Below are 19,721 nucleotides of genomic sequence, written 5' to 3'. Positions count from 1 at the left end.
TTCAAGCACCTACATTGAACACCTTCAAGAGCAAATTGGATGCTTATCTTGCTGGGATCCTATGACCCCAGCTGACTTCCTGCCCTTTAGGCAGGGGGCTGGACTCGATGATCTCCCGAGGTCCCTTCCAGCCCTAATGTCTATGAAATCTATGAACACATGTGCAGGGAAAACTTTTAAGAAACTGACATTCTGAATACTACTGTCCTGTTTTTTATGATTTACTTTCACAATTATCCATCACCTCATGCAACAAACAGTGATGCTATCTTCTCTGGAAAAAGTTAAAATACAAAAAAATGGATTACCATTTGAAACACTCATCAAGATCACAATTGATCCTTGCCATTTTTCATGTTGAAGATGAGTGGACTGCTCCCTCAATTAAATGCATATTGAAGGACTACAAAAAAGCTCAGTACTGGGATGTAAATCATCATCACAGCTATGTGTCAATGGTGTTGAAGTCACTAAACACATTTCACTTGCAGGATCAAACTGATCTATGTAGTGCTTTTTCAAGACACTGTAAAATATCTGATCTTGAAGAATCCAGAGATATCACTTTTCTACTCTGCTTACGATGACATTTCATCTTTTCTAACTTTCTCCTTAACAAGCTTTCACAGCTTTTGTATTTTTCCTCTAGAAAAATGAGCCTGCATTTATTTACTTCGGTTTATTTAATCATCTGTTTTCTACCACCTACTTCTCTTAGGCTTGTTTTATCATATAAATTTATACTGATATAATAAACACTTATTTGCAGTACTGATTTGCCATTTCCACAGTTACTTTGTAGGGAATGAAAAACAACCACCTGTGAAGAATGAAAATAAGGTGAGTTTTTGCCAGTTTGGCAAAATTGGTCAGGCCCACTTTATAAGATATCCTGCCTTGCCCTGCCCACTGTGCAGAAACTTCCAGATTTTAGCAGGCCCATTTCCCCTTGCAGGTAACAAGTGCAACTGCACCCCTCTCTTACTTCACTATCAAATGGGAGCCAACTGGATATATTGCTTCTTACAACCTTCTTGCACACTAACATCACCCCTCTCCGAATTGTCACTGTGGCATCCACTTGCCTTCTCAAGAAGGAGGCTTTGAAATAGTTTTTAACAATTCCCTATTGTGCCCTAATGGGCATAATATGAATCTTAATGTTTTCATCACATCTGTTTTAACATCTTAGCCTGCTTACACACTTTAAAAAAAAACTCCAAAAAGCCCTAAATGCACTTTACTGAAAGAAAAAGTGCATTGCTTAGACCTGGCTCTGCAGTGTCTGTATAGATCAGGTTCTTCAGTGGCAAAGGGCAAATGTAGTGCCCATCTTTAAGAAAGGTAAAAAGGAGGATTCAGGGAACTACAGACCAGTCAGCTTCACCTCAGTCCCTGGAAAAAAAAAAATCACAGAGGAAATCCTCAAAGAATCCATTTCTAAGCACTTGGAGGAGAAGGTCATTAGGAACAGTCAGCATGGATTCACCAGGGGTAAATCATGCCTGACCAACCTGACTGTCTTATATGATGAGATGACTGGTTTGGTGGATGCGGAGAGACCGGTGGATGCGGTGTACCTTGATTTTAGCAAGGCTTTTGATACAGTCTCCCACAACATTCTCACAGGCAAACTAAGGAAGTACAGGCTGGAAGAATGAACTGTAAAGGTAGATAGAAAACTGGCTGGATCATCAGGCTCAGAGGGTAGTAATCAATGGCTTACTGTCTAGCTGGCAGCCAGTATCATGTGGCATGCCCCAGTGGTCAGTCCTAGGGCCAGTTTTGTTCAATATCTTCATCAACATCCTGGAACATGGGATAGAGTGTACTCTCAGCAAGTTGCAGATGGCACCAAGCTGGAGGGAGCTGTAGATATGCTAGAGGGTAGGGCTACGATTCAGAGAGACCTAGACAAATTGGAGGATTGAGCCAAAAGGAATCTCATGAGGTTCAACAAAGACAAGTGTAAAGTCTTGCGCTTAGGACGGAACAATCCCATACAATGGTACAGGCTGGAAGCTGACTGACTAGGCAGCATCTCTGCAGAGAAAGACCTGGAGGTTACAGTGGACAAGCTGAATATGAGCCAGCAGTGTGCCCTTGTTGCCAAGAAGGCTAATGGCATACTGGGCTGCATTGGTAGGTGTGTTGCCAGTAGATCAAAGGAAGTTATTATTTCCCTCTATTCAGCACTGGTTAGGCCACATCTGGAGTACTGTGTTCAGTTTTGGGCCCCCCCACTATGGAAAGGATGTGGACAAATTGGAGAGTACAGTGGAGGCCAATGAAAATGGTGAGGAGACTGGGGCACATGAAGAGTGGCTGAGGAAACTAGATGTATTTGGTCTAAAGGAGCAAAGACTGAGAGGGGATTTAATAGCAGGCGTCTAGTCTAGAAGGGGGGTTCAAAAAAGGTTGGAGCTAGACTGTTCTCAATGGTGGCACATGACAGAACAAGGAGCAATGGTCTCAAGTTGCAGCAAGGGGAGTTTAGGTTAGATATTAGGAAGAATTTTCACGCTAGAAGGGTAGAAAAACACTGGAACAGGTTACCCAGGGATGTTGTGGACTCTCCATCATTTAAGGTTTTTAAGACCCAGCAAGACAAAGCTTTGGTTGGGATGATTTATTTGGGGATGGTCCTGCTTTGAGCAGGGGGCTGGAGTAGATGACCTCCTAAGGTCTCTTCCAACCCTGATTTTCTATACTTCTAGGATTCTAGACTAAATGATTCAAACACAAGTCCTATTCATTTGTATAATGCAGCATGACTCAGAAGTCCAAACAGAAACCAGGGTAAATTTGCACTTCATAGATCAGTGGTTCTCAACCTTTTTTAAACTCAAGACACCCGTGGATAGATTTGAAACACCTCTTGGAAAATGCCAGCTCTTTGTTTTCCCTCTTTCTGACCACAGAAAAATAATAAAGCAGTTTTCCTGTTGTAACGAACTCAGAAAGACCACAACTATAGATTTCTATTTGAAATCTCTGGATTTATCTTGTGAATCATATTTGTAAACCTAACAGTACTAATGTTTGGCACTAACAGTGCTAATGTTTGGCATCCCACAGCACCCTTGAGAATCACTGTAATAAAGTTTATGCTATACATCTCTGATTTAGTTAGTCTATACAGTGCAGATCTACCTTGCCTTCTGCCTGTCTTGAGACTAGCACAGCTAACTATTTCTCACCAGAAGTCTAAAGGACAGAAATATCTGACAAAAACCTCCAGTCCTCTTCCCTTCAAAAAATAGCCAGAAATACTGTTCCTCTCCCTAACTTTACAGAAACAATAAACAAAATAAAATAAAGGTTTAGACACTTAAATCAAATACTTTAAACCCAAATATTTATACATTCTGTTTGCTGCATTTATTGTACCAGAAACTCAACTGTTCTTCAACTGTAAATAAATGTTTTCAGTGGTTCTTAAGTATTTATGAAAATTCAATTAATATAAATAGTTTCAGACAGTTTCTAAAATTTTCAGGAACTTGAAAAACTTTTCAGAATATTTACTAATGTTGTATGGAATAATTTGGTAAAGAAGTACTTAAAATTCACATCCATAATATAAAAAAAATAACAAGTAAACAAAACATTAAAAAGATTAATGGTAACTGTTGTAGAGTATAACTGATAAAATAATTTTATTGTAACTGATGATATAATTTCAAGTCCTTCCTTTGTAGGCAACAGTAATTAGAATATCAGGAGACAAGGCTAGATTTATAGACAATCAATAGCACACCCTCTACTTCCTTCTATAACCTTGGTTTCAGACCTCCTACTGTGCAATGTTTGAGGTAGGCTTTTGTATATCCTTCTACAAATGGAACCATCAGTCATAACTGAGAATCACTGGTTAATTCTACAGGCATCACAAAACAAAATGAAATCAAAATCCTCCTTACAAATGTACCTTTCTGGAAAAATCAATACAGCATCTAATTAAGAAACTATTAAACATTTCATTAACATGAAGTACTATAAACAATAAAAAAAGCTTGATACATACACGTGACAGTTAAAGTCTAATGTATTTTAATTTGCTTATAATATTTAAGTGACCTCAGTGTTCTAATCCCCATGGTACACAATTTAGGGATAGTCAAAATTGGGGGTGGGGGCTGGAATACATTTTATTCATTTTACAATCAAGCAAGTGAAAACTGTTATAAGGGGGTTTTTTGCACTGTACGTGTTCAGATAACATATGCAAAATGATTCCAAGAGCATGTTTTAGGGAATGATTCCAGATTATTAGTTGAAAACACGTAAAGCTAGGATTCCTATATTTATATTCTCAGCTTTGATGAGTATTGCGGTTTTTAGTTTCTCTATGCTCCTTTCACCTGTTTATGAAATGAATATAGCATCTACCGACTCCAAATAGACACTGGTGCAGGATCACAAATGCTTTGTAAACCATTTGAGAGAGCCCCAGCTGAAGGGGCTTGCTTTGCATGCAGCACGAGGGGCTGGCCTGGGACATTAGCTACCTGCAGTGCACAGCTGGTCCCAACACTGCATGCGACACAGGGGGCCAAGGTTTGAACTGTATGAGGCGCCCCAGATGGACCCACTGTGCTGCCTGCAACACCAGATCCAACCCCACATGCCATATGCACACTGGCCCCAAAGGTGACGCGTGGGGGGGGCACATGCCCCACCGAGATTGGCTGCTGCCGAAGCTGCCACTGGCTTCTGAGGGCGGTCGCCGTGCCCCACCCCACCGTACCCCACCCCCCCGCTTCCCTTCTTTACCTTTTTTCCCCCTAATTTCTACCCATTTACATTCTCACTGACATCCTGTCACACTTTTAGCTTCTCTCATTCCTTGGAGTCTCAGAACAGCAGAGACTCCCTGTGCCTGAAGAAGGGTGACTGCATCCAAAAGCTTGGTAAGAACCTTTTTCCAATTACTCAGTTGATCTAATAAAAGATATCATGTCTACCCAAAGAACTTTGCCTGTCTTCCTGTCATGCACTGATGATATAACCTTCTAAATGACCATTGCCTTCCAAATCTACAGGTGAAAGCATTTTACAACAGATTAAATGATCCCAATGAAGGATTTACAGGATTTAGGGATCTTTGGAAGAAACAGAGCCTAAAAATGTCATTTGTTATTACAATTTGACTGTCATATCACTCCCTATTATTTCCAAAGACAAAGAATTGTACCAGCAGGTTTTTACTTGTTTTATTGAATTAAAAACAACAATAAGAAAACAGTTTTATATGAAACAAGTATTAGATATGGCTGATGAATACAGCAACTCTGTCAGCCACCACTGCACTATATAGATAGATAGATAGATTCATTACACATGCAGTAGCTTCTTTCCATTCCTTGTTATAAGTAAGAAACCACCCACACATGGGTAGAGATAATGGATACCTAAGTACAGGCACCCAAGTCAGAGAACTAGGCAAAAGGAAATGAGAGGAGAAAGACATAGAGAGTTTTACTAGACAGGCTTCACAAGACTAGAAGATGACAGAGATGGAACTAAGCTATATTGTTTTTATAATTTGAGTTGGGGTGATTTGAAAAAAAAATCAAGATATTAAATGCTGGTAGAGGCTTCTTCTTCCTTTGTGAGGAGGAAGAAGCCTCTACTGGGGAAATTTCCAGGGGAGATCAGCTGCACCTTGTGAAGAGGAAAATAGATTTTTTGTAGTAAAACAAATACAACATTCATCAAACATCTAAATCAAGTTTTCCATTCAAAAACTATTGATTTTAAAGCTCCTGCTAGCCAAAAGTGCATGGGCTCTTAAAGGTTTCAAGACTCTTAAAGGGCAACATGAAAAATGTGAAATGAATTCCTGTAAGTGGTTTGTGTTTTAAAAGCTCCTTACAACAAAATCAAGAAAATATTTTGACTGTATATATTGGTTGGATAAGATAGACTACATATACTATCCTACCCTGGAAAATAGATTAACAAATGGGCTACTGTACTCCAGTAAGAAGTAAACGATAAAACCAGAACTTGACGAAAGGAAAAAATAGTAGACATTATATAGCAAAGTCTCCCCCACCCCCAATCACAGGCAATATAGGCATTAATTTAATAACTCTAGGCATGTTGTACTCTTCACAGAGATTAACCAAAAGAGGGCATTAAAAAATCTCTCTCACAGTTTTTTATAGCATTGTTCTCTCAGGAGTAGGTTTTACTTCATTCTGGAATAAACAAGGATTTTGTTTTGGAAACTAGTCAGAGTTAATGGAAACCACAGAACTTAGAAACATCATATGGTAGCCTTATTTTTCTGAATTAGCCCCTGCTTGTCAGGTCTGACCCAGATACTGTAGGTCTTCTAAATGTTACAGTTCTAAATAATTTCTAATTATTTGCAGAAAGAATTCATTATGGTATAGGCTCCAATCTTTGGATGGGAAATCCAGGAAAATGACTGCCAAGTACACACATTTGCAGGGAAGTGTTTTGGAACAGGTCTGTCCAACCAGAGGCCTATGGAGCCATCACATGGCTTGCAGGCTGCATGCAGCCCAGGAGCAGTTAACATGAACCTCTCAGGCTCCTGCAGCTGCCTTTCCCACTTCTGCACAGTTGGGGAGGGCCCAGGGTGCATGCCTGCCACTGGTGCAGGGGACTGTGTGCCACTGGGGATGCCCAGGAAGTGAGGGAGACTGTGGGCCACCAGTGCAGCCTACAAGGTGCAGAAGGAATCCTGGAAGGGCCTGCCCCACTCAGTGTGTGGCTCACACAGTGTGTGGCACAGGCCCCACAAGGCTATGTCTCTGAAGTCTCCGACTGCATTGAGGAATCAACATTTTTTAATGAAAAACACTTCTTTTGGAAAATGACTAACCAGTTTTACTTACTAATGACAGAGTCAACATTATATAAGATATAAAGTGATACAATGACATCTCATCTCTTCCACCAAAACCATCCATGGTGCTTGTCTTAGCTACAGAGGTCAAATGTTGCAATGAACTAAACTGATGCTCAGCTGGTGAGGACGGCTACTGATGTCATTCCTTCCACCTGTGGGAGGAAAGACGTGTTCCCTTCCACTCTGAAATGCTAATGGTTTACAGTCTCATATAGTACTGCGACTGTGTTAAAACTGTCTTGTACTTAAAATCTACAAGGCTGAAAAAGAACAAGCTTATAAATAATTGACGCAAATGCAACACACGTTCAAGGAAAGGATAGCCTAGAAAAAGGGAACTAAATGAAATTAGGGCCTCACTTACCATTTTCGCCAGAAGGTACCGATACAGTGTGTGTTGGCACAGTATCAGAATTCGCTTTTCCATTCTCAAACGTGTCATTTTCAGTTTGTTGTAACTGCCAGTTGAGGCCAAATAGATGCATTGCTGGTGGAAAAGAATACATATAATTTAAATATTTGGTGTCTTTAATTACAGTGATGAGTCGCACCGACAATGAAATTGCCATGTTTTGTATCAGAACAGTAAGAACAGCGTTAAAAATATCTAATAATAGGAATAAGCATTATTTTAACATATGCAGCTTTCATTGCATGTACCACAAAGGAATTCCTACACATACACTTTAATGACATAGTGCTATGGGTCAATGCAGTTGACAATCAACTCTGTTAAGCGACAGCCCAGTCATTCAAACTGTCTAATTGTGCACTCACTGCATCTGCTCTTACCTTGAGTCTTTTATGCATGTCCCATTAACATGAAGAGGACAGCTTCTAATTGTACCCTTTTGCCTTTCCACCCCTAAACCTCTGGACAGAGAAGTCACTTCAGTTTTAAAAAGAGATTCTTAAAACAATTTCCTAGAATAAATAATTCTTTAAAGACATGGATATGTTCTGATCAGCTAGCAGGTTGAAACAAAAGTAACAAGACACAGAGAGAAAGATGGTTCCAGGGGGAGGATGGTAGCCTGTGACTTGAGAGATGAGTGTACATGCCTGTGATTAGAGAGCAATGCACACTTCTTTTCTTTGTCACAGACTTCCTCTGTGGCCTCAGGCAAGTTACTTAATCACTGCCTCAGGAAAACATTTCCTTATCTGTCAGAAATGGAAGGAAGCTAAATACATTAAAGATTCTGCTGTCCTCAGATGTTACACCAAAGATGACAAAATACTGGAGATGCTTAATTTTTAAGAAAAAAGTTGGGAAAAATTAAGACATCAAGTGTAAATGTAAAATTAAATACAAAATTAAAAAAAACAGTAAGAAACATTTGTTTCTGATATTACTAGACAGTACTTGCTTGCCTTTAGTGGATACTAGACTGTACTTGTTTGCCTTCAGTGGAGTGGTACCCTTTAGAACCAGGGATTCATTAATCCCATTGTCCAAGGCTTTTATAGCAAAAATTTGTTTTACTATAAAATTGTTTTTTCTGTGATATGAAATATTCTCAAACTTCTTAATATCTAAGGTCTGTTTTCTCCCAAAGAACCTACCATACCATCAAAACCTGATTTTATTTTAAACAGTCTCCTTTAGTTTTGTAGCCCACAGGAAATAACATTATTCGCTGACTCTGCAACAGTAGTCATCTATAAAATACTATTGCTAGTGCTAAGACTGTGAGTGATATTGGTGTATGGAAGTATGCTAGCCAGTGCACTTTAGGTTGAGTTTTTTAAATGAATACAAAATATTAAAAAGTTAAAGCACTATCTCCCATTTCTCTCTTCCTTTTTTTCCTTCCCTCATGCACATCTCATTCAGCCCTTCTATATCCTTTTGAAATGCATCCCTTCATCCCATTTGGTACCATCTTTAATACTACAGTCTTTCTGTATTGACCCTGGACCTGATCCTGCAGTTCTTGCTTAAGACAGACTTCAGCGGGAGTTTGGTTTGGTCAAGTACTGCAGCATTAGACCCTCTGTCAGTTCCTTGCTTTAAAAGATCCACTATTACTGCATGCTTCAAAGATTGAAATCTACCCTCTAGATAAAATAATTTCTTTGTTCCATGGCTCTGACTCCACTATTCCTTTACTTTCTCAAACCTTAAATTGACTGTCAAGGCCTGAAAATGTAGAGTGATTCTCAACTCTCAGACCCTTTTTCTTTCTCACACCTTCCTTCTAACTATATATGTCTACCATAATTGTCAGAATTAGCCCTGATTTTGACCCTACCTCAGCTGAAATTCTTATTCATGTCTTAAATACTGCTCCTGTTGGATTACTGCACATCTTTTAATATGGTCCTCCAAAGTCCCTGGGGCTAATATAGTCCTCCAAAGTCCCTGGGGCTAAATTTAACTGTCAGTTATATCAGTATACTTCACTGACCTCAGTGGAGTCACAGTTATATAAGATCATAACTTTTAGGGAACTTCACAGTCCAATGCTGGCATGCTCACCTACTCCAGTTAGCAGGATTACATAATCTCCAACCTCTGCCACCTTTAACTATTTCTTTTTCACTCTCTGGCTGCATCTACATGAGATGCTGACTATGCAGTCATTACTGCACAGTTATATAGTACCTGCATGCACAAGTGACTATATGACTGTTCAGGAACGGGAGCTACTGCACAGCAGTGCTGCCAAGTGGCTTTTATGTGATGCTGACTGCACAGTAGCTCATTACTGCTGAGCAGTAGCATCGTGTCATGTTTCGTGGTATGTGATGCTACTGTGCGGTAGTAACGAGCTACTGAGCAGTCAGCGCCTCATGTAGACGCGACCTCTTATCCAATTAGCACTTCAGAAAGAATGGTTACCAATGCTATAGTAACTCCTTTAAGACACTATAGTCAGTGGAACTCCCCAGCACTTGAGCTCAGAATATTTGAAATAACCATGTCAGTCAGTCAGGACCGGGGAAGCTCCTTAGGCCTTCTTCCCTCCCCAGTGAAGTCATAAAAGGAAAAGCAGCGGCCACACTCCCTCAGTTCCCTAGCATTTCAAAGCTCAGAGAATTTGAGGGATCAGAAAGCAGGGATGGAGGATGGATAAAGGATCTACCCTGACATCTCAAAGATCCCGAGTGTCTGCAAAAGAACATTATTTTTGTGTTATTGTATTTTTCCCCCAGTTTGTGTCAAAATGGATTCCGCCATATGTGACCACCAAACAGGATCCTGGTTAGGATGGTAGGATGAGGTGAACAGATATAAGCAGACTATTCCATGAAAAATGTTGTAAATTCTGAATGTTAGAACATCCTGGAAACAGATCAAGAACAATGCCTGAGTTTTAGTAGAATGAACTACCTTTTTCACAGTTTTTGCGAGAAAACCTCTTCTGGGGACCAGCTCAAAGTTAGATCTATGGATGCTGGACCACAGTGCATATTTATTCTGTGCCGAATGTAACTTTTGGAAGAATGTGGGTAAGCTCACTGACTAGTGCACGTGGAAGTTGTCAAAGATCAAAGACTTTGATTTCAGATGCCGATGGCAAAAGGTCAGAGGCTAACACAACAATCTCTGCAATTGTAGTCTATCCCTCTGTATTAACAGTGCTGCATATACACTCCCCTGTCTGTGCCTCATTCCAAATCACTTGAGTCTCCCATACGAGAGAGAGAAACTAACCTTGACAACTCAGCATGAAAGATATCGTACCTATGGTAATGAGATTAGCTGACCTCAATGAAATTGTAAAATTAAATAATGTGCTATGCTCGCCCTCCTGTGACCAAACAGGACCAGTACCACCCAAGCAAAAAATAACCCCCCTTTTCTGTGAAACTTGAGCAAACAAAGAGAGCACGAGTGCCAGCCTGTTAATTATTCATGCCTGGTGTGTAGTAATTGGCCACCTTGCCAAGTATAACTTTGAAAGAACTTCTGCCCAAAGCAGAGAACTCCGTCTTTGCCGGCTCGTCTATCTCTCTCATTATCTTTCTTAACAAGAGCTCTCACTAATCTGCAAACCGTAGCAACTTATGTGAATCGCTTGAAATCTGTAACAAGCAATTCTCTTACCCACCCTGTAAATGCTGGGTAACATGATATCTGCATGCTGTAACTGAATAAATCAACTCCTCTGCCTATGCTGCACCACATCAGTAGCGTAAGTAAAATAAACTTTCTGTGTAACCAATACGCTTTAAATCATCTGACTCCTGCTCGCTGTTAACACCCACCTGCCCGGTCATAAATCCTTCCTTGCGCCAAGCCGGTCGTGGCGACCCAGGCTCGCAGGTCAAGGGTGCACCGGTCATCGGGGTGCGACAGAACTTAGACATTAACTGGACAGGAACTTTGCAGATGGCCTCAGTTTCAAAATCTTCTTGTTGAATGAGTATAGCATTCTACTTGGATGATTTGGCGACTTTATTTCTCCTGGAAGAAGCAGTGGCCATCAGGAGGATCTTTCTAAAGATAGGATGGTAACTGGAACACTCCACAATACGTTTAAAGGAAGGGGCTCTATAAACTTCAGGAGGACAATGTTGATGTGTCATGATGGGGCCTGTTCTGTGACCAGTGAGTGAGCATGTATAAAGCCTTTGAGAAGTTTCAATGCTTTCAGAAGGGACAAGATGCAAAATGACTGCTTTAGAAAGTCATATGCTGACAGTGCTACCAGGTGTGAACTTTGATCAAACTGAAGGAGTTCAGAAGCTTGCAGATCCACTAAATAATCTAGAATGTAAGGAATCAAGGCCTGCTCAGGCTTGAGGATCATTTTGACCCACCTCTCTCTCGGAAGAATAGGCCTTCCTTATGGTTTTCTATTCTGTGCTATATCCTGTATATGTTGACAAACAGTCTTTTCCCATGATACCTGTTCAACCAGCATGCAGGCTGGCCATCATAGCAATCTAGAGCTGCATGAAGTATTTATCTCCTTTTCTTATACCAGGTCTGGATGGTCTGGGAGCTTAACTGTGAGCAGTAGGAACATATGCAATAGGTGAGTCTGCTAGACCAGACAAGAGCTGTGAAGATGAATGTGGCCCGGTCCTATTAGTTTTGGTGATTTTCCTGGGGAAATTAATGAAGATTGGTAAACAAAAAAAAAAAAAGAAAGAAAATGCCAGGGATCTCAGGCTTATGACACCTTTGGAGTACAAGTTCAGGTACTTTTTATTATTTCTGGTAGCAAAGAAATTATTAGATTCTCCCACCAGCAAAATCTGCACTTCTGCAGTTGCCACACATAGTTGGTGACTGAGTGTTCACAGTAAATGTTCAATAAAAGATGTTGCTAAGTGCCATAAGTTGCAGAGCTCTGAGCATGATGTCATTTAAGTAGTGCCAGCTCCACAAACTAATTGTTTTGCTGCACAGAAAGGCCAACATTTTGTTGCTTGTTTACACAATATGTTACTGACCCACTGCCTTTCAGATCTATACTGTTGAGTACCATAGCACTGGGGAAGTACCACACAGGCTTGTTTAGTAGTTTGAAGTTCTGGCAGGTTTCTATGTAGTTTCATGACCTTTAGGGATCATTCCATGTCAAATGTGTCTGTGACAAGTGCTTTGCACATTGATGGGCTTTCTTTTCTGGTCAGGACAGCCACCTGGATGGTACTCCAAGGATACAGGAAAGGAATTCAGGTGAAGTTTCTTGGAGAAGGCACTGGTTCAGCCCCACTGTAGACTGGAAGCATACCCTGTGTGGCTGGTGACATCTTTAAGTCAAGAGCCAGAAACCAACCCTGAGTCAGTAGAGATGGAAAGATGGAAGCAAATATTATCATCCTGAATCTGGTGATGACAGGGTGTCAAGGCTGGCAGACAGTCTGGGCCAGATTTTGCCACATATGGGACTAGTAAGACCATAGTTGGCCTTTACAACGATATATTAAGCAATTATGAGGACTGGTTTCTGAGATCAGCACCTAGGAATTTATGACAGTAACATGTAGACATTTTAACATGGGAGTCTATGTCTGCTGCTTCAAGCTCCTTTCCAGACTTCTGGTTTATGTCGTGTCTCTGTCTCCTGATCCTCACTTGCTTTTTTAGTCACTGTTGTTGGCGCCTGTCATTCAGCTCGACTCTTGGCTTGGCTCGGCTCTGGTTCCAAACCTTTCCCCTAACCCAGTGGCGCTCAACCTCTGGCTCAGAGAACATCTGGCCTGTGAAGCCAAATTATCCAGTTTCCTCATGGGTATGGAAATTTGGCAATGGCACAACAGTAACAGCGTTAATTGCCACTTCCCTGCTGCCCAATTTCTGGACCCATGGGGAGGCCAGCTGGGTGGATGAGGTAGATCTGTGCATGTAGCTAGATTCAGGCACATGGAGTCACTCCATGGGCATACTGGACTTTTTTTTTTTGCAGACTGACCTTATATGCTGACTCTGTACTGGATCCAGCCCATGGACCAGCCCTGCGCCAGTCATTTGATTCATGGCTGAATGGGCTGAGCACCTTAATTGTTTGGTTGGACTGTTCATATCCACCATATCCCTTGAAGGTGGCAGAAACATTTGCTCATTTTCCTCAGGCCTTGGATAAGATTCAGACCCTTTTCTTTGAAGAGAAGAGATAATGAAAGAGAAGCCCTTGCTAATGCATTATTAAAGGACTACTTTATGGCTTTCTGAGGACTATGGCCTCTTCTGAGAAGGCTTCATGACACTAGATGATAAAGGAGTGAGAGCAGCAGCTAACAGGAGGACTTGCAAGGAGTTTCATAGTTTCATAGCTAATAGGGTCGGAAGGGACCTGAGCAGGTCATCAAGTTCGATCCCCTGTAAAAGGAAAGAGTAGTTGGGTCAAATGACCCCAGCAAGGTGATTGTCTAGCCTTGTCTTAAAGACTCCCAGGGTAGGAGCCAGCACCACTTCGGTTGGAAGTTGGTTCCAGGTCCTAGCCACCCTGACAGCGAAGTAGTGCCTCCTGATGTCTAATCTGAATTTACCCTCTGACAGCTTGTGACCGTTATTTCTAGTCACTCCTGGTAGTGCTGGGGGGAACAGGGACTTCCCCAATGCCTGCTGGTCTCCTCTGACTAGTTTGTAACAGGCCACTAGATCCCAGGAGTGATCATAAGCAAGTGTATGTAGCAATAACATACAGTTTGAAATCTTTACCCAGCCCAAATGTAAGAGGATAAGGGTTTTTTTGAAGAATGCCTGTATTGTTCTTGGCTTGTGTGGCTCCTAACCGTCATGTCAGACTTCTTGCTTTCGATGCAGATGTTGGCATGTGATAAGTAGTAACAATGACAAGTCTCTTCTGGAAGAGCTGAGATATGTTGTACATGGGTGGGTAGGCTGTGGTGCCTTTGGAAGCTTGTCTACACTGTGGCAATGGTGAGTCCTGGCACACAAAGACTCAAGCACACTCTGCCAAATCCCTGCCCACCTGCACCTGGCAGGTGGGCCTAATAGTAGAACTATGTCAGCAAGGCTGCTCAGAGTTCATCCTATGCATTCAGCTCAGGATTGCCTGAGATTGTACTTTTGGCTTTAGGGTGTGCCTGTCGGCCAAGGTGGGAGGGATATGCTAAAGCTCCTTGGTACTAGGATTCTCTACCACCACAACGAGAGGACTGATACTGGCAGTTTCCCATCAGTCCTACAGCTATATATGTTAAGTCCTTTGAATGCCAAATCTTTAAAGGTCATCTGGACTTCCCTTGGGTTGCATCACAGCAGCCATATCTGCAAAACTTGTCACAGTGTCCGACTCACGCATTGCTGGTTGTTTGTCCTTCTCTGGCAGAATGCTTCAGCTCCTTAGTAGATGTGCAGGGGTTTGGAGCAATGCGTGTCACTCTCTCCCACATCAGGGAGGAATATTTTGCAAATTTGTGATCCAAAACTGCAGGCTTCTGTGCCAAAGATGGCCTGCTCCTTGGATTCTTTTCTTCTAGGATGCCCTTGCTTACACAGTCTTCTTCCTAGAGCACTGAGATAATGAGGAAGTCTGGTATAGGATGGGCAGAAAACATTGGTGCCATGTTGGTACTGACATAACCCTTGAGTGAGGATCGATATAATTTTTCCACATACTTAGATGTTGGGGTAAGTGAGGTCAGAGTGTAATAAAAGGCCATTTTCAGGTTCCATTAAACTGTCACTTATTGGCAGAGCAGTTCTTGCTGGGGCTGAGGAGTTCAATAAATTGAATCATGTGTGCGCTTTACTGAATTACAGCTGTCTCAATATCTGGTGTGTCTGCAATCTTTGACAACAGCTCCTGGAATGCCTGGACGTTTCCCATTGTCAGTGTTAGAGCTTGGATGATCTCTATTTCAGAGAAGGAAGATTCTTTAGAATGGTGGATTGCTGAACCATTTTCTGTACCAAGTATGAAGGAGACCGCAGACAAATAAATTACCAGTCCTTGTCTCTCTCATTCATCTAATGCTAGCAGCTGAATTGATTTGTTTCCTCACTTCTCCCACAACTAACTCTGAGCTGTGTTTCATGCATCCCCGTTTACAACGAACATATTCCTGAGCTAATGGACCTGATGGTCATTATTTCAAAACCCTGCTCAAGAACTGCCTTTATTATGAAGCCAAAAAAAATTAGTTATTTCAAATGTAGTAAGATACACAGAGATATACAAATGTTTCCTATTCCATGGAAGTACAAATATCATCAATAGCTGTTGCTTTAACATCTCTTCTTGAATAGTTTTTTTTTTCTGTCACCCCTGCTTGATTTTTTTTTGTTTTGTTTTGTGCTTCTTTCCTAATTGGGGCAGTAATTATCTTTTCGTGGATTTGTAAAGTGGCTAGTTGGTAGGTACAACCACCATCCAAATAATAAAAATAACACCTTCTCAAGCCTTCTGGTGATAATTTTATTTTTGCACCCTGATTCCTCCTTGAAATCAGCCCGAAATACTGTAATAATGATCAGGCTTGCACATCCCTAAAATTCCACTGACTTATGAAGCATAAGCTAGGAATATAGCCATTTTAGGGCACAATTTTAAAGTGACAACATGTAGGGCATAGAGTGGCAGCAGTGAAAAGAGTGTGTCAAGAAAGAAACTAAAGAGTGGCTGGCAATCTCCTTTTCCTTTCCTTTTTTATTTTAAACACCAGTCACCCTCTGGAACACACCCAGCAAAGAAACTGAATGCATGCCAATATGAATAGGTAATGAAAAGACAAGTCTGGACAAAGGGGCTGAGGAGGAAAAGTGCACCTTAAGCCAGCACTTAAGCACCTTAAGTGGGGAATTTGTAGAGGTGCCTGAAGATGGTTAACACTCAAAAGAAGAGAATTGTAATATAGCATAATTACTTGGCTATATTAGGACCCTGTGAATACTCATGGGCATGATGTGGCTCTGCATTTACTCACAGGACAATCCAATCCAATCCAGTTGTACAGTACTTATCTGGTAAAAACACGGATTATAATTTTCAGGTTTTATTAAATTTGTATGCAAGGTGTAAAACTCCAAAAGAAGACTACAGTATAAAAATTGACCTAAATCCCATAAACCCTAGCAACTCAAAAATGAACTTTAGGCAGTCAGTCAGTGGTAATCCTAAATTTGCAAGGCAAGTCGCAGTGACTGAGAACATCTGTCAAAGTCACGATGATCATTACAATCCACAGCAGAGTTTAAATAACTTAAAAGTCTTAGAAATGTTATTTAAAACTTTTAACAGAATTTTAACACTCTGCTGGAACCTGATAAAATATTTTCATGTCCCTATTTCTAAATTAACAGAAAGCGTAAATGTCCTCCTCCTAACATTAGTTCTACACAACAGATTTTTGGCAAAAGCTGGTTAAAAAACAAACACAAAGCTTGGAGGCCAAGCAAAATTATGAGTTTTTTTGAAGCAATTAGAATAATAGAAGAGTAGTGTTTGAAGGGACCTCAAGAGGTCACCTAGTCCAGCCCCTTGCTCAAGGCAAAATTATCCTTAACTAATGGAAGCCTTACTGCCAGGAATCAAACCGGAGTCAACTGCCTGGAAGACAGTTATGTTACCATCATACTGCCAACACTTACCTGATATAGATATTGTAACTGAGAAATGCTCACTTCCTTGATTAAAGTTAAAATAAAATATTGAAAATTGAAATTGAATATAACTCTTTTTGAGGAAGTTAAAGGGGACAAACCTCCTTGCTTCCCATGACTCTAATAGAAAATTTGTTACTGCCAGTTGTCTATATTTCAAATATTGCATTTGATTATTTTGTCTAGAGGTTTCCTCAGATGGAAATTAGAAAGGAATAGCAAGTTATTAAAGAAATTAATCTGCCATAGGATTCTACAACTTCAGAGTTTTAATATGCACTGGGATTTTTCTGCCAAGCAACTGAAAGGAAAATAAACTTACATAGAAAGATCAGTATATGTAAAATGAATAAAATCATCAAGTGATTGAACTGACAACTGTACCTCAAGTATGAAACTGGTCCATTCTGAAAATGTATCTTTAGAAAACACTGCTAAATTAATACAAGTATATTTATACCTCAGGTCAAAACTTCAGGAGGTCTCTAATCCAATAGTCATGTAGGTATGCATAACTTTTTAAAGCACTGTAATTTGGCTGACTGAATATTCATATGCAAAATCCTCCAGGGTAAAAGTGGATAACTGCATATAAATAATATCAACTATGCATGCAAGTGATTGGGTTTAAAATACATGTGAAAATGATGAACTTGCATGAAAAAAGTGAACAAGCATAAAAGGAACATTTATTCACAGATTCATAGATGTAGGGCCGGAGGGGACCTGAGCAGATCATCAATTCTAACCCCCTGCCCTGGGCAGGAATGAATACTGGGTTCATATGACCCCTAATAAGTTTAAGCTCATATGACCCCAGCTAGGGAATTATCAAGCCTCCTTTTAAAGACCTTTAAGGTAGGAGCCAGAACCACTTCCCTTGGAAGCTGATTCCAGATCCTGGCCACCCTGACTGTGAAGTAGTGTCTCCTGATGTCTAGCCGGAACCTACTCTCAACTTGTGGCTGTTATTTCTTGTTACTCCGGGAGGCGCTCGGTGGAACAGGGTCTCACCCATTCCCCTCTGGTCCCCCCTGGTAAGTTTATAGACGGCCACTAGATCCCCTCTCAGCCTTCTCTTGTGAAGGCTGAACAGATTCAGGTCCCGTAGCCTCTATTCCTAGGGCCTGCCCTGCTGCCCCCCGATCATGCGAGTGGCCCTCCTCTGGACCCTCTCGATGCTGGCCTCATCCCTCCTGAAGGTGCAGCACGCAGAACTGGATACAATACTGCAACTGCGGCCTGACCAGTGTCACATACAGGGGGAGGATCCTGGACCTCTTTGGACCTGCTTGTGATGCATCTGTGGATACATGACAAGTTGCGGTTAGCCTTGCTGACTGCGTCCTTGGTGGCCCATGTTCATTTTAGACTTGATAATGACTCCAAGATCTCTTAATTAATAAAAAAAAAAGAAAAGAAACAATTGGCTGTACAATAACAGACTGTAAAACAGATTGCTAGATCTCTATATAATGCAAGGGTCAATGATCGCTGAAAGTATCCAACGCAGCTGGAAATATTCATTATACAACATTCCTACTTCAGTGTTAAGAGCCAGTTTTCCACTGTGGGCTAAAAAGGCAGCGCATTTTTAAGTGATGTATTTCAAATGGAAGGCTTTTCATAAGATTAAGGATCCATGGAGAAGGAAGAGGCTGGGATGCTTGGAACTGGTGTACACTGTTTCCCCAAGCCATCCCCTCTGATGATTAAGGCAGAAAAAGTCATATAAACTTGCTTATGGGAAAATATTAGGGAGCTAGAAACCATGGCCCTAATGCTCTTTGAAGATCTAGGAGTGGCCAACCTGTGGCATGCGTTTGGGTCTCGCAGACTGGGGAAGCATGCAGCAGATTGGGGAGGGGGCAGGTACACAGCAGCTGAAAGGGCAGGTAACAGAAACCAGAGCAGCAGATCAGGCAGGGAGCACAGAGCAAAGAGCAGAAAGGAAAGCAGCAAACAGGGAAGGGAGAAGAAAGAGGAAGATCACACAAGAGAAGGAAATCAGAGTGGCACTCGGAAAGGGTATGGGACTAATTTGTGGCACGTCAGCCAGAAAAGTTGACCCCCACTGATTTATGAATATTGTGTAAAGGGAAGTAATGGAATAAAGTGGTAAAACTTGGCAAAAAGAACTTAATTGTATACGTCTCACCCTTCTCCCTCCATCAGAGCTTCTCAAGTTTTCTAGTATTATTATTATTTGCGATAGAATTCCTCTTTTCAGAATTGAATTCAGCTGCCAGAGACTACTACTGCTGTGAATTTCTGGGTGATTTCATGTTGAGTTCTACAGATTGTTTTCCTAGAGTTAAATGGGATTCCATACATAGATCTATATATTCATTTATAAGAAGGAATGTGATTTGCATTTTCAAAACACTGTGAAGGGATTATAATGCAAACTAAGCAAATTGAAATTACATCTCAATTTTGTTGAAGCATTATCTTCTAGGTAATCTCTTGCAATACATTTTAAAATGAAATATTGAAAACAGAAGTGGTTTCAAACATTATTTACTATGTTCTTGTCTCAGAGTTACAATTAGTACCTGAAGCGATATTGTTTTCAGGGACCTAAAGACTGGAAGATGCTCAAGTCAACCATCAGTAAACTTATTGTAACTCCTGATCTGCAACATCAACTCCTAGTTTTATAGCAGAGAAAGACTGAAACAAGCCCGTTCATTTATAAACTGATTTGCATTAATTTGCTCTCTGGTAAAAACCATGCCTCTTCAGATATATTTGTTGTTGTAGATCAGTAAGTGAAGAGGTTAAGAAGTGAAATAGTACAAACAA

At 40.9% G+C, this 19,721-nt stretch overlaps 1 protein-coding gene across 8 annotated transcripts in view; it reads right to left on the bottom strand.

Annotated features, from left to right (window-relative positions):
• TENM3 (teneurin transmembrane protein 3) overlaps positions 1-19,721 on the bottom strand; it is a 456,764-nt gene that overhangs the window by 125,604 nt on the left and 311,439 nt on the right. For all 8 annotated transcript variants that reach the window (XM_019534649.1, XM_019534650.1, XM_019534652.1 and 5 more), the window contains one exon: positions 7,251-7,373. In XM_019534649.1, coding sequence (XP_019390194.1) covers positions 7,251-7,373 — 123 coding nt within the window. The remainder of the gene's footprint in view (positions 1-7,250; positions 7,374-19,721) is intronic.

This window comes from Crocodylus porosus, unplaced genomic scaffold (assembly GCF_001723895.1).
Source record: "Crocodylus porosus isolate Cpor-Errol unplaced genomic scaffold, CroPor_comp1, whole genome shotgun sequence".
Taxonomy (NCBI): domain Eukaryota; kingdom Metazoa; phylum Chordata; order Crocodylia; family Crocodylidae; genus Crocodylus; species Crocodylus porosus.
This window is presented reverse-complemented; position numbering and strand designations above follow the sequence as displayed.